The sequence below is a fragment of the Sparus aurata genome, chromosome 3 (assembly GCF_900880675.1).
Source record: "Sparus aurata chromosome 3, fSpaAur1.1, whole genome shotgun sequence".
NCBI classification, from domain to species: Eukaryota; Metazoa; Chordata; class Actinopteri; order Spariformes; family Sparidae; genus Sparus; species Sparus aurata.
In genome coordinates, this window is record NC_044189.1 from 28,723,130 (window position 1) to 28,736,691 (window position 13,562).

General features: G+C 40.6%; 1 protein-coding gene and 1 long non-coding RNA gene across 2 annotated transcripts in view; one reads left to right on the forward strand and one right to left on the reverse strand.

The window, feature by feature from the left end:
- ptprua (protein tyrosine phosphatase receptor type Ua) overlaps positions 1–13,562 on the reverse strand; it is a 202,746-nt gene that overhangs the window by 19,982 nt on the left and 169,202 nt on the right. The window contains 4 exon segments of the mRNA XM_030412151.1: positions 3,183–3,337; positions 3,520–3,636; positions 6,453–6,550; positions 11,279–11,315. Of these exon segments, the coding sequence (XP_030268011.1) occupies positions 3,183–3,337; positions 3,520–3,636; positions 6,453–6,550; positions 11,279–11,315 (407 nt within the window).
- On the forward strand, positions 6,439–9,813 carry LOC115578863 (uncharacterized). Its single transcript, XR_003983546.1, has 3 exons — positions 6,439–6,578; positions 8,768–8,978; positions 9,147–9,813. It is a non-coding gene; the product is annotated as an uncharacterized LOC115578863 (long non-coding RNA).

Here is a 13,562-nt window from a genome sequence, read left to right on the forward strand (position 1 = left end):
ATTATGTTCTGACAAAAAAAATAGTCAAAGTTGAAGTTTGAAAGTGAAAAACCTTTCAGTTGGAAATTTGAAGTGCAGACCTCTGCCTTCCCTGTCTGGGTTATAACATGGCGGTAAAGGCTTGTGTGGGTGTTTGTGGATGCCTCGGCCCTCCCCGGGTAAGGCTTGGTTATTTTAAAACCCATCTGAGATTCTGCACTGGGATTTTTTAAGCCGCAAAAAATACATCTGTCTTCATAGCACTGCCTTGTTTTTCACCATCGAACAGAAAAACAGTTTGCCTGCAGCACATCAATATTGTTAAACAAGCCCATTATTTCTGATAAGATGCAACAGGGTTGGTACTTGATCAAAATTAGAAGCCACCATCAGATGGTTAATGTTGAAATAAAAAAATAAATCGGTAATAAATCCCAGCATCTCACCATCAGCGTCCCATGGTATTTTGTCATATTTTTCATCCTTGCTTGACCTTAAAAGCTGCTGTTTTTTGGCAGACAGCACTATATTTAGTGTGTTGACTGACACATAATGCACACTGCAATCATGTTATGACAGGCAGAATTTACAGAAATAAAAAAAAGTGGGAGACTCATGAGCTGTAAAAAGAAAACCAAGCCACACATACTAAGATTGCTGACACATTTTGTGTCCTTTACTTTTCGACGTCATTCCCTTAAACTTAAATGTGTTTCTAGATGTTTGAAGAATATTTCAGGAAAATAATCCTGAATACAGTGCTTTCATACTTTAATTTGGCATGGTGTGAGAGCTGTCAATCAAAGTCTGCTGCAGAAACCACCACAGTGAGACCCCCTAAAGAGGCGGATTTTCAAGGGCGTTTCCAAACCAACAGATTTTTTTGTTTTGTTCCGAATCAAATGATGAGTTTGTAACCTTGTGTTTCACATAGAAAAAAAAATTAAAAGTGCACTTTTGTTTCCCCCTTTTTTTTGTTTCCCTTACATATGCAGTATGTCATTTCTGCTACTATGGGGTTCTTCAATTCAAACAAAACAAAAGACCCAGGAGATTGGGATCATGGGAGTTGTTGTCTTAATGCTTAAAACAAACTACCTTTTTTAATGATAATCTTTTTATGTGATTCAGGCTGACATGCTTTACAGACAAGTCGATGTTTTAAAGCTTTTTTTTTCATGTTATATTCTTCCTTACTTTTTGACAGCTGAATGAAATGCACCATTAAGTAAAATAAGGAATTCTCTGGGCTTCAACATTGCTAGGAACATTTAAGGTAATGCAGGTACACAAGAAAACAAACTACATAACAAAGGTCTATTTGTTTCAGACACTTAAATGTTTAATGATTTAAGATGGGAGCTGTCACACCTGTACTTCAGCTAAATTGATCCAGACCACTAAAAAAAAGTTGTTGTCTTTTTGCCTGTCTGCTTCTAGTGCCAGAGGCAGGGATCTCATTGATATTTTTGACTCTCATCATCACCACTACATGGGCCCATGTTGGGCAATCAAATTGGTATCTGGTGGGATGTCATGCTGCACGTTAATAGGAGCATTGTTAGTATTATTAGACTGTAAATTAACTGCCTGTTATAATGACATGAGGGTAGAGACAAGACAGAGCAGAGGGGCCGTGGAGAGCAGTTTTATGACTTAATGCAGTTTCAAGAAACTAAGAGTAGAATCACTGACTGTATAAAATGACAGACAGAGCCAATCTGACAACACCCACGGGAGCCCAAATGAAGCCGAATGTGGATCATGCTGGCTGTCACCAACCAACGGAGCCTGACTCCGCTGAACCCCTGGCTAATCAACAATGGGCAAAGAGGTGGAGCATGGGTAGAGCTGAAGCGAACGTAGTCAACAAAGGGAACGCCACCTAGCCGGAAGCTACCAGGCTAGCTAAGGCTAACAAGCTATCAGTATTCAAACATACAGAGAGGTGAACTTTGGCTCCCGTTACTCACATAAGTTTGTCTGTGTGTTTATTTGCCAGTAAGAGCAAGAATACCTTGGAGATTAGCCGCAAGATAGTGAGCACAAACTGGCATCGAGGGTATGTGTTCGACCAGATACCCGTTTCTTTCTGTTTCTTTCTATACCCTTCCACGCAGCAGTCAATTTAGAGAGAGTTACAGTACATTACAATGGATTTTGGCACCACCATAGCTAGTTATGGCAACAAGGGAAGATAAATCCCCTTTTTAATCCCAACAGTAAAAATATAAACTCCAATAATTACATATTGTTTGTCCGATATCTGCATTACAACTTCTCCAAAAGGCACTGACATCATTAACATAAAGGAGAAGTTGACTGGAATTAGCTTATCTATTCAGGCGGTAAAGTTCTGCATTCAGGATTCATTCAGCAGGATACAAACACGACACACTGCAGTTTTAACATCTTTTGACTGACTGATCTGAAAAAATACCCACACGCATATGCTTACAGGCAAATGTATCTCTATGGTTACCAAAGTATTTGCATGAATGTAGGCTACATCACTTTTACAGATTGCTTATTATGGAATTGCATCCTGGGGAGTTGAAGATCAGCAGATGGATTTAGTAGTACAAATTTAAGTTTTGTATTCATTCTAAAATTACAGATCAACTGTCACAAACATAGAGATATTTTAGAATACTGTGTCAATTCACTAATACCAACTTGACCAAGCACATTTTTATTTACAATATTCTAATGTTTTCTCCACAGTTTGATGGTGTTTATTTTTTTCATAATGCAATACTTAAATTGCACATATCAACAGTTGAGCAGAAATTGCCTTGTGAGAAATGGCTTCTTTTGTCACACCAGTGTCCAACAGAGAATGAAAGTCATTCACTGAAAAGGGCAGACACTATCCTTGATTGTCAAAAATGGCACTTTTTTGTGAATTTCTTGCTGGTTATGTGTGAAATACAACATCCTGTTAGATAGTCTTTTTGAAGTTCTGGGATTTGTCGCTATTGTGCTCTCCACCTACACAAATACAGCACCAAGTCACTGAAATATATTTTGGGAAATGTAAGGAGAACGCAAGCTGAAGTAGAAATAAACAGGGCAAATTAAGTGATACCATCAAAGGAATATGGCTATTAAAAAGTATAAGCATATCCAAGACCAGAATTATTTCAAACACCTGCATCTGTGAGGTGTTAAGGTCATTATAGGGATGGAAAGCATTGAGCTACCTGCAGTGCACCACCACAGGCCCAGCGTCAGGAGGTGTCGAGGCCTTGACCCTGCGCAGGAAAGCCAGCAGGCCGGTGGCGTGGTATGGCACACCATGCTCAGGCCAGGAGGTGAAATGGAACTGGCACACCTCATGTTTAGCAGGGTAACCTCTCTGGAAGAAACAGCAGGACACATTTAAATGAGTTGCTTATATTCTATAAGAGAACCCCACAAATAGAATCTAGTTAAACAAATTTGAAGCGAGATGAGACACGTATCAGTGGGGTTGCATGATACAGAAGCTATATAAGAGAGCTGAAATTGAAAAAAAGAAAATGTGAGAGCATGACTCACCCTCTCCATGGCAAAGGTGCGCACGGTGTACTCTGCCAGCGTCTCCGTCTTCAGCAGCGTTATCTTGATGTCGCCGTAGAGCTCAGTGTCATCAGGCCAATACTTGCAGCACTTCATCTGGACAAACAACAAACAGCTCAACTTCAGAGAGGTTCACACACACACATGCGGCTGATCCATCTCAACACGAGACAACAAACATCAACGCCATCAGGCAACAAGCAGACAAATTGAAAAAGCGTTAATCCTGTTGTGACCTTTGCAAAATATTTGGACTTTACCACGGTTGTTGCTCCCCCATCAGATGTGAGACATGAAAGTGTTGATGCAAAGGTTGGATAAGAACTTTTTTTTTTTTTTAGATGACTTGAAGGAGCATTTCCCACCTTCGGAAACAGAGCTTACTGTCTGAGATGGTGTTATTTTTAAGAGGGTCCTCCAATCCTGAGACTTTTTTAACTGAACACCTTTCTGTTTTATTTTATTTCTTTATTTTTCCTTTGTGGCAGGGTTTTTTCTGTGGCGTTGACATTTTTTTTCCTGCTGCTGGCTGCACGGTGTCAACATTTCCTCCACCTCCGGGCTGTGGACTTTTTCTGACACTATATTTTTCTCACCTACAAAGCCGGGGAAAGACTACAGTAGCCTTTGGGGGATGGAAGTGGCACCGTTATGGGAAAGGATGAAAGGGCACTCTTAATCATACAGGGCATTTTTAGGACTCTCATATATTCTTTTATATTTCCCTTTTCCTTGAGTCACTGTTCATTTGTGATGTTGGCTGACACGTGTTTGACTTTGACATACAGGAAAATAAAAATAACGCAGCATACATAACTCAATTTATAATTTCTGCTGCCAATAATGTGGACTAAGTGATCTCATAAGTCAGGTTAGCATGATGAGACACTTCATACTTCATGTCTAAATAGAGCAAAAGTCAAACTTGTATATACAATACATTGGTACTTAAGTTCAATATAACTATAATTACATTTCTGTTCATATGCTCTGAATACAGCACAGCTACAGTGTCAGCGGGCTCATGACTTGTGTTAACTTTAGCAGAATAAGTCATGAAGCAGGCTTATTCTACGTAATGTTGTCCGTCACTGATCAGGCTTGCTAAATGCTATCGCTATCAGCAGCTATATGTGAGATGCATAAACTGGGGCCACACTCAGCCAGTGGTTTAATACTGTATTTATACATTATCAAATATATAGTATTTGGTTCGAATAACTGGGCAATTGTCATACCCTTATTTATTATCTGTCAACAATTCACTGCCACACTGTTTATAATATATTTGTACATATTATATGTATGAGTCCATTTCTGTTTCTTTACTTTTATTATATTCTTTATTTTGTATCATTATTTTTATGTTTTATTGTAATATTACTGTCCTCTGGCTGCTGTGACACTAACATTTCCCCATTTACGGGGTTAATAAAATAAATTCTGATTCTGATATACTTGGCTTGGCATGAGCTTTGAACATAAAACTTAGGAGTTAGGGAGAGGAGAGAACTTTCAAATCCAAGCAAACGAATAAGCGCTAATTTTGAGCAGAAAACAATTTCTTTTTAAAGTTCTGGTACAATAACTTTTGTTTTAATTCTAAAAGTTGTAATCATCCTGGAACACATATTTCTCCATGCATGAATAAACACCATAGAGAATGTTGGCAGTTAGGAATGTTATTTTTGGCATTTCCTCGACAGCTTTTGTTGCCACAGCGACTTCCTGTTTAAATAGTGCATACCTGCCAATATTAAGCTGGGAAAAAGTATGATATTCTGGGGCACCTGCAAATACCCCACCCCCATATAACCTCACACAACAGATTAATACAACAAAGACAGGGATGTGTAAGGAAAATTTCTTTAAAGTTGTCCTAAATTCAAAGCACACAGTAAAATATATATATATATATGTATCTTTTTTAAATGTGCAAAAAGAGGATAAAAAAGTAAACAACCTTAATTCACCTTCCCAAAATTACCTAGTGCAAACACTGTGAGTGTGTGTGTGGAGGAGCCATCTTTGCCAGGAACACCCTCAAAAAGAAAAAAAGGAAGGACCTCTGCTTCGAGGTTGGGTTGCCAGGTACCACAGCACATATCCCACTCAGAAACACTAATTTGAATTCTATCACTAGGAAATTGGTATATAAACAGGAGAAATTATCAGTCAGGAGCACACTGGAGAGTGGGCTGAAAAAGGCAGGTATGGGATTGCATTTTGTTTGACAGTGGTACGGATGCTCCTCGCAAATGTTTCACAAATGTCTAAGTATCTTTACAAGCGTAGATGTTCCTCCGGTTTTGACGGCGCAACTCGGTTTAGTAACACACTAGCCTGAAACTTTACACACAGCCATTGTGCTGGATACACAAATATCTGTAGCAACCCCATCCAGAGCAACAGATATTGTACAACTGTTGTCAGAGGTCGAGCAGGTCTTTGTGTGATGAGCTAATTAAACTTGATGCCTTGTTTTGTCATACAAACAGTGAACACATTTCTGGTTGCATCCTTATTAAACAGATATTGTATTTGGTGTGCTCATTGTAAGCCAAAAACTACTCATACTAATTCATCTAAAAGCCTTTGTCACACACATTTTGAATTCTAGAACAGCAGCCTGCTGTATTCAACAGAGGCGAGAACTGTTAGTAGATCAGAGGCCACGATGTTCCTCCATGAGCCTTCATATACATCAAAGCTTTGACCTTGGATCACAGCCACCAAAGGAAAAGGTGATCACTCATGATCAGACAGCGGCAGCCATTTCCTCCCACAACACGGGGCGCAGCAGCTATCCTGATATATAGTGAATGATAAAGGGAGCTCCAGAAATACATTTCCTCCATCCATCTTCACAGGCTGCTTGGAGAGGTCACAGGACAAAGGGAAGGGAAACCTACCCTGCCCACCTCCACCAGCTTGGTGATCATGACAATACTGAAGCAGTTCTCCTGCCAAACCATCCTCCAGAAGTCGTAGATCATCTCCTGCTTGGGGCCTGCAGAGGAGGGGGATATACAGCGGAGGTATAGATGTAGGAGTGGGAGAAGAAAAGGGGAGGGGAGGAAGGCGGAGGTAGAGAAAAGAGAGGAGGATGAGGAGGGCGGAGAGATAAGCCATAAGTCAGAGAAAATAGCAGCAATAACCATCAATATAGAGGCGCTGTGTAATCCATGCCAGGGAATAGAGTAACAACGTGTCATTCATGAACTATTGCCCACTCTGTGTTCTCCTAATACTACAGAGAAATGTCATTTCAATACACCCACAAATCCTCAGCCATTGTGCAAACAAGCTCCTGCATTGCCTTTCCTGGATGCCAGCGGCTGACACAAATCACAGCCCCCCTGGAGAAGATGACACTTTCATTGATTTCATTACACTGTGGCATTGATAATATCACAAGGTCCTCCTTCATACTGACTCCTCTGCCAAACACACTACTGTACACACCTTTTAGTGAACAAGATATCTAATCATTTCTGCCCACTCACTTTATCTAATAGGAATTTTATCTTGTCTCCTGTAACTGGCCCGGATGACTTCTTTAAGATGACTCTCATTTGTTAGAGTACAATATGTATTACTCTCTAGAATGTAGTAGTTTTTTTTTCTGTCTGCGTTACACATTTTCATTCTATTCAGGTTTTTTTGAAGAGCACAGTACCTGAAGAAAATTCAAACTGCTTTATAGAGTGAAAAACATTTAAATAAAGTTGAAATATAATTTTAAAAACTGAATGAAAGCTTGGCAAAAAGCTCAACTTTGTGCTTGGAAGTTCAGTCCTGACCTTTGGCAAAAAACATACAAGACACGCCTACTTTTCTTCCTATGGGTATTTATAAATCTGCTGCCAGACCATGAAGTGATGTATTCTTATATCATAAGGTGGGGGGTATTGTATATGTCCTATCATCTATTATGTACTGTGGTCATTATTCTTTCAATGTACTTTCAATGTTGTGCAAATGTTTCCTGTTTTGCTTTAAACTCTGAGACACATAGTAAAATAGTACCATGTCATTTGTTTTGAGAACTGTAATCCTTATTCTTTTGAATCAAATCTGTAATTAATACTTACTTTACCGAAGGTGATATTTGAGAATCAGTGACATGATTACATCTTGGGTCCTACATTTTTCTTTGTTAAACATTTTATTTTAGACCCCCATTAGCCACTACCAAGGTATAAGCTATTCTTCCTGGGGTCCTCATTAAACACAGTTGTAATTTCCGCCACCTGTTATGAGGGGGAAGTCAGGGGCAGAGCCAGGCCTTCTGGAGGAATTAACACCTGGAGTCACATCGTATTCTGCTATGACCTGGAGCTCAAAGATGACTTTTTCACCGTGGAATTAAAAAGTGGATTTATCTTCAGTCCCATCTATTTACCAGACTGCAGCAGGGTTCTGCGTAGTTGGCCTCCTTTGTTGGGTGTTTATGTATTTTACTTAATGAATGTAACGTACCAGAAAGGAGGGGGGAGAAAAGAGAGAGATAACGGAAGACTCTGAAGAATGCTGAGCTCAGTGAGAGGGTTTACTTACAGCCATTATGTACAATAAAGTAGGCTGGCTGTCTGGGGTGAATCAACATTTGTACAAGTGCTTGTAGTGAACACGCAATTAAACAACCACTACTGCTGATAAAAATCAATCTATGCACCTCAGGCACAAATGTTCATGGACGAGGTGATGTGTTAAAGTTTTATTCAATCTAAGTTTAGTTAGATCCTCACACTCTGAATCTCTCCTAGAAGTCAAACGGACAAGAGACCAATTGAAATGCACCGTGTGTGTGTATATGTGTATATATATATATATATATATATATATATATATATATATATATATATATATATGAATATATAACAAAGGTGTAGTTGTTTTTAAATGATTTAATGCAGAAATGTTACATTATGTATATTTCAGATATAATTGGAATGATCTGAACTCTGTCTCTGTGCCTTTTACAGGAAGGCCATCAAAAGGGTCACTGTTTTGTGCTTGCCAGCCTGACAGAAGCATGGACACATGTTTCAGATTGTCAGGCTGGCATAGAAGGCTTTTGAATTAAGTCAAATAAGAAATAAAAACCCAGCACATAGGCCCATAGAGAGTTGTTTTTTCTTTTTTCTCTCTTTTTGTCTCTGCAGATAAACAAATAAAGTGAGGCGTACAGTGGTGCATGTTTTCACTGTTCTTTCCTCTGCAGTTTGTCTGAACAAGAGGTATCAAAAGATATACATGTGACTACATGCCCCAGGGTAAACGAGCACAGACCTCTGAAGGCTGAGAAGCACAATTGGAGGAGGAGGAACAACAACGTTACTTGCTTGTTAAATAAACAGGGCATGTGCAGAGCCCGACAACAGCACTGCGTTTCGTAACAGCAAGATACTGGTCTTTACGGTGGTTCACCCGAGGTGAGATGACACCAGCCTGCAAACGCTTTAATACAAGCACGTAGGCAGCTACTTTAACCACTGTTTTCCCTCCTCTTCACAGAGTTATTCACAGCTCCCTCCCCTGTTAGCAGCCACTGCGCCGGCTTCTACGTGTGTTAGTGATATGAGATGTTAATTTTTCACCAGCAGCAGGAGAAACCCACTAATGCATCGCCAGGGGTACGTGCCAGTCAGTGGGGGGACAGATGATGTGTGATACCAGTGGCTGGGCGGGTGAATCTGTATGCACAGCACAACACGCCGCCGCTTTGGACTCAGGCTTTCAGAGCGCGCCTTGGCATTTCTCCTCCTCGTTCGCATCCCCCTCAGCCGCCTCCTCCCTCTCCCTCATCTCTGGACATAATAGAGAGTTAGCCCGGAGCACCTGCTGCCTGCTGCACACGCACAGCTGCCTTAAGACTCATCGTAGATACAGAAAATCAACCTCAACCTGCCACAGCACCTGCAGAGCAGAGCATTGATCAGTGCATGCAGAGCACGAGGGGCCAGCGACAGCTTTAATGATGCAGTGTGTGTCCTGTGTGTGTGTGTGTGTGTGTACTATTAGACAGTGTACATGTGTCTGCACTATGTCTGTATTTTTTACAACCTGGGTCTTATTTCAATATTTCTAACATAATTTTAGGCCATCTATCCTAGCCTGATATTATGTTAGAGACAGTGATCATCTCATATCACTTACATTACTGCAGTATCCACTGTTTTACTGAACTTTGACAGACCAGGAAAACTATGGAAATGTACCGTAATAGGTTTCTGCGTTCCACTTTCATGCAGTTTTTTTCTACATTACCCTACCCTCCAGTTTTACATGCAAGAAATTAGTAAACATGTTATTTTTTTGCTTGTTTTTTTAACAAGATAATCAGTAGTATTCTAGGTACAGTAACACTAATTGTAAAGTTGCATCTGATGTTTGTAATACTTTATAATTAATCAATAAATACTGTGTGGTTCATCTATGAACATCATTTGGATGGCCATGAAAAAGTAGCAGCCGATGTTTTTAAACCTTTACAATTGCTTTATGAATAGTCTCATTGTGTGTTAACAGTCAAATAACTATCAACTTAATTTAGACTTACTATAAATTCTGTTTAGTTAAGTTTTTTTTATTTTTTTTATAGTTTTACCACGTATTGTGTCCCAAGCACCCCAGCTCATGAATGCATTTTTAACCACTGATGTACCAACATTAGCCTGTAATAAAACATTGTTAAAAAGACGGATAGTTTTAATGAACTACAGGCCAGGGAACTGTACCACAGTACCTGTCTGTGTCCTGTTTTTTTTTATATATAATTTTCTATGAAACCTTACTGTCTACCCTGCAGGAGATGTATAGTAATGTATGCATGCTAATTGATAACCAAATACACTTTTTATTTATTTTCAACACTTTTAGTAGAAATGCATTATTTTTCTAGGCATTTAAAGCAGAAAATTAGTAAAAAAAAAAAGTTAGTGTTTGTTCTTAATAAGGTAACCAGCAGCATTCGATGATATGAATCAGAGAAACTTGAACATCATGTTTGATCCACCTAGTACTTCTCCTGGAATAGCAGGCACGCTGTGGCACTCTCACCACCTCTGCCTGCACCCTTGCACGTCAAAAGACTTTGAGAGCAAAATGAGAGAGAGAAATTTTCGGAGGTTACTTTTGTGAAGCGGGAGAACTGAGACCAAAGTGAAAGATGGAAGGAAATCAGAGGGGGATTACGAAGTGAAAAACATATTCACTGAATAAATAGGATCAGAGCCGGCAGAGAATAAAGAGAATGTCTTGCTCACTCTTTCGCTCAGTCTCTTTCTCTCTCTCTCTCTTCCTCTCTCTCTCTCTCTCTCTTTCTCTGAGTATGTGTGTGTGTGTGCGTGTGTGCCGTGCCACTTGGGGAAACCAGCCTATATAGTGTATCAAACCGACATCAGAGAGATGGGGCACCACACATGCAGATGGCGGGGAGGAGAGACACAAAGGCAGAACTTCACAGAGAGCGACAGTCAGTAGTGTTACAGTGCAGAGTGACTGACAGTTACAGTTGATTGTTATGGGAGTGTGTCTCACAGGTGGAGATAAGTGACGCTTTATGGTGGAAATCCAGATGTGAGCATGAGGCAACGCGGGCTCCTTGTTGTTTACGCATCAATAATGCAGTCGAGTCATTTTCATACTGTCAGCTGGTCTGCGGCGTACAGAACGCACAACACCAAGGCGGACATTAGCAGTCAAATACTGTTGCCGGGTATCTCACACTCACCTTGAGTGGCAATGAAGTGGTTTGATCGCTGGTAACCCTGTGAGACGGATAGAGGAGAGGAGACAGAAAAAGAGACGGGAGAAGGTTTATAATTATAAGAGTGCATGATGAAGTGAGACTCTGGGACCTCTAACTCTCTTTTCACCCCTCCCATCCATTCTCTCTCTCCATTTTCAGCATCGAGTCATCTCTTATTCATCTCAGAGCTGGGTTTGATGTCAGCGCGCTGCTAAATTTCGCCTCTGCTTTTGACTGAAGATATTTCAGTGGCTGTGAGGGCTCATCGGCGCAATGCTAATGGGTGATGAAGCTCACCTTAAAATACATGTGCGTGTTTGACCGGCCGAAGTCTTCGCAATGTTTAGGGCTCTGAGTATGGCTGCTGGATTGCACTTGAACGACAAAGGAGAAATGGCATTAATTCAAGTTTCTTTCTCTGTCTGTCTCTGAGCCAGGTCATTACATATAGAGTGAGGGAGCTGCATTTCAAAGGCGGCTCACCGTGTGGTGCTCTGCATGCAGCCAAGGCGGCTGATCAAAGCTAGATTGACAAGTGAAGGATCTTCAGCTCTGGGAGTAATTCTACCTGAGTGACACTGACTGATCAGCCTGCCTCCTTTCTGCTCAGCTTGGCATTAGCGCCGTTATGATACAGTGTGCACGGTCTGGAAGGCTATTAGGAGCGTCCTGGCCCTCCACCAGGCTAACCCTGCGTGCTGAATGCAAAGCAGCCGAGCGTGATGGATCCCGAGATTTAAGATTGGTGTGGCCCCTCATCGCTCACGGGTAAAGTGATTTCAACTGCTGTATACAGTAAACATTTATACAAATACTGCACAGACATCCCCCTCCGCCAATCCACACACACCGATATACATGTATGCAGCAGGCAGGCACACAAATTACATTCCATAACTGTCATGCCACAGAGGGAAGTTGATATGGATGGCCGTCGCTATGAAAGAGTGCAGGGACCCTCATTCCCATGAGCCTCCGTTCGCTGAGTTTCCCTGGGCCGACCAGTTTCCTGTCTGTCACCTTGGCAACCACATTTTTCCAACAGCAGGCAAGCACAAAAACATCAAGCAATGGGAATTCACAATGGATCGGATGGAAAAAAAACAAAATAAAACATGCAGAGTCACTTGAGACGTGGAAAGCTTCTCAATTCTATCAAACGGGAGAGAAAAACAATCAATTTGTTTTGCTTTGACAAATTTGGCTCACTCTAACTGCAACCTGTGACGAGTTGGGGAAACTCGCGGCGCACGCATGTAAATAGAACTCAGCGCTCGAATCTATCATTGCGTCTCGGAATCACTTGTAGGAACTGCGCTGAAACTTCGAACGCTGATATAAATCTGCTCTCTGAGAGCACTGGAGGACTTTAAAGGGAGTTCTGACGATTCCTCCATTGAAAATAAATGACACCAGGGTTTTGCAGCACCTGCCGTTTGTTTTGTTCTGGGGTTGTTTTACGAGACAAACTGTGTGAATCAACAAATTCAAATGAGTTACAGCCTGCATTTGAAAATCTGCTTAAAGCAAGAGAGAGACAATCTGCACTCGTGGGTGTAAAGCGAGTCAAGACCTAAAAATCTACAGTGTTAGTGTGTTACACTTTTAAATCACCCAAAACACCTTCATTGTATTTGTTCAAATTAATCAAATGGTCGCTGTTGGTGGTGCATTTATGTGTTTGCCAACAAATTTGGAAGAATTGTTTCCATATTAATAATATTAGTTATTAGTTATTTGCATGGGTAGAGTAATTACTAAACATACCAAAAATGTAAGTTATTCATTCACTAGACTTTGGGAATGTCTTTGTTATTTCAGACTTCAAGACTTTCAAGACTTTTACTTTCAATATAAACCTGTTAGAACATGTGTCATTTTGACGGCCGCCAAGGAGGTTATGTCCCCCCCCCCCCCCGAGTCTGTTTTTTGGTTGGTTTGTCAGCGAGACTGCACAGAAAATACAAATTGAATTTCCATTAAACTTGGATCGATGAAGGGTGTCAGCCGTGAACAGACCCCTTCAACTTTTAGTGTGGTTCAGGACAATGGTAAAGATCCAGAAACTTTTCTCACTTTCTATAACATTGCAAGGTTTTTTTTATCCATTTGTTAATGTTGTAAATTACATTTTCTCAGGTAATAATGGACGGTTCTTGATAATAAATAATCTGGCATATTTGGGTGGCTGTACAGTACAGTTTGATGCAGATAAAGGGGACTGAGGTGTGCTCCGCCCAAGTTAACAGTTGCAGCTGTTTGTGGG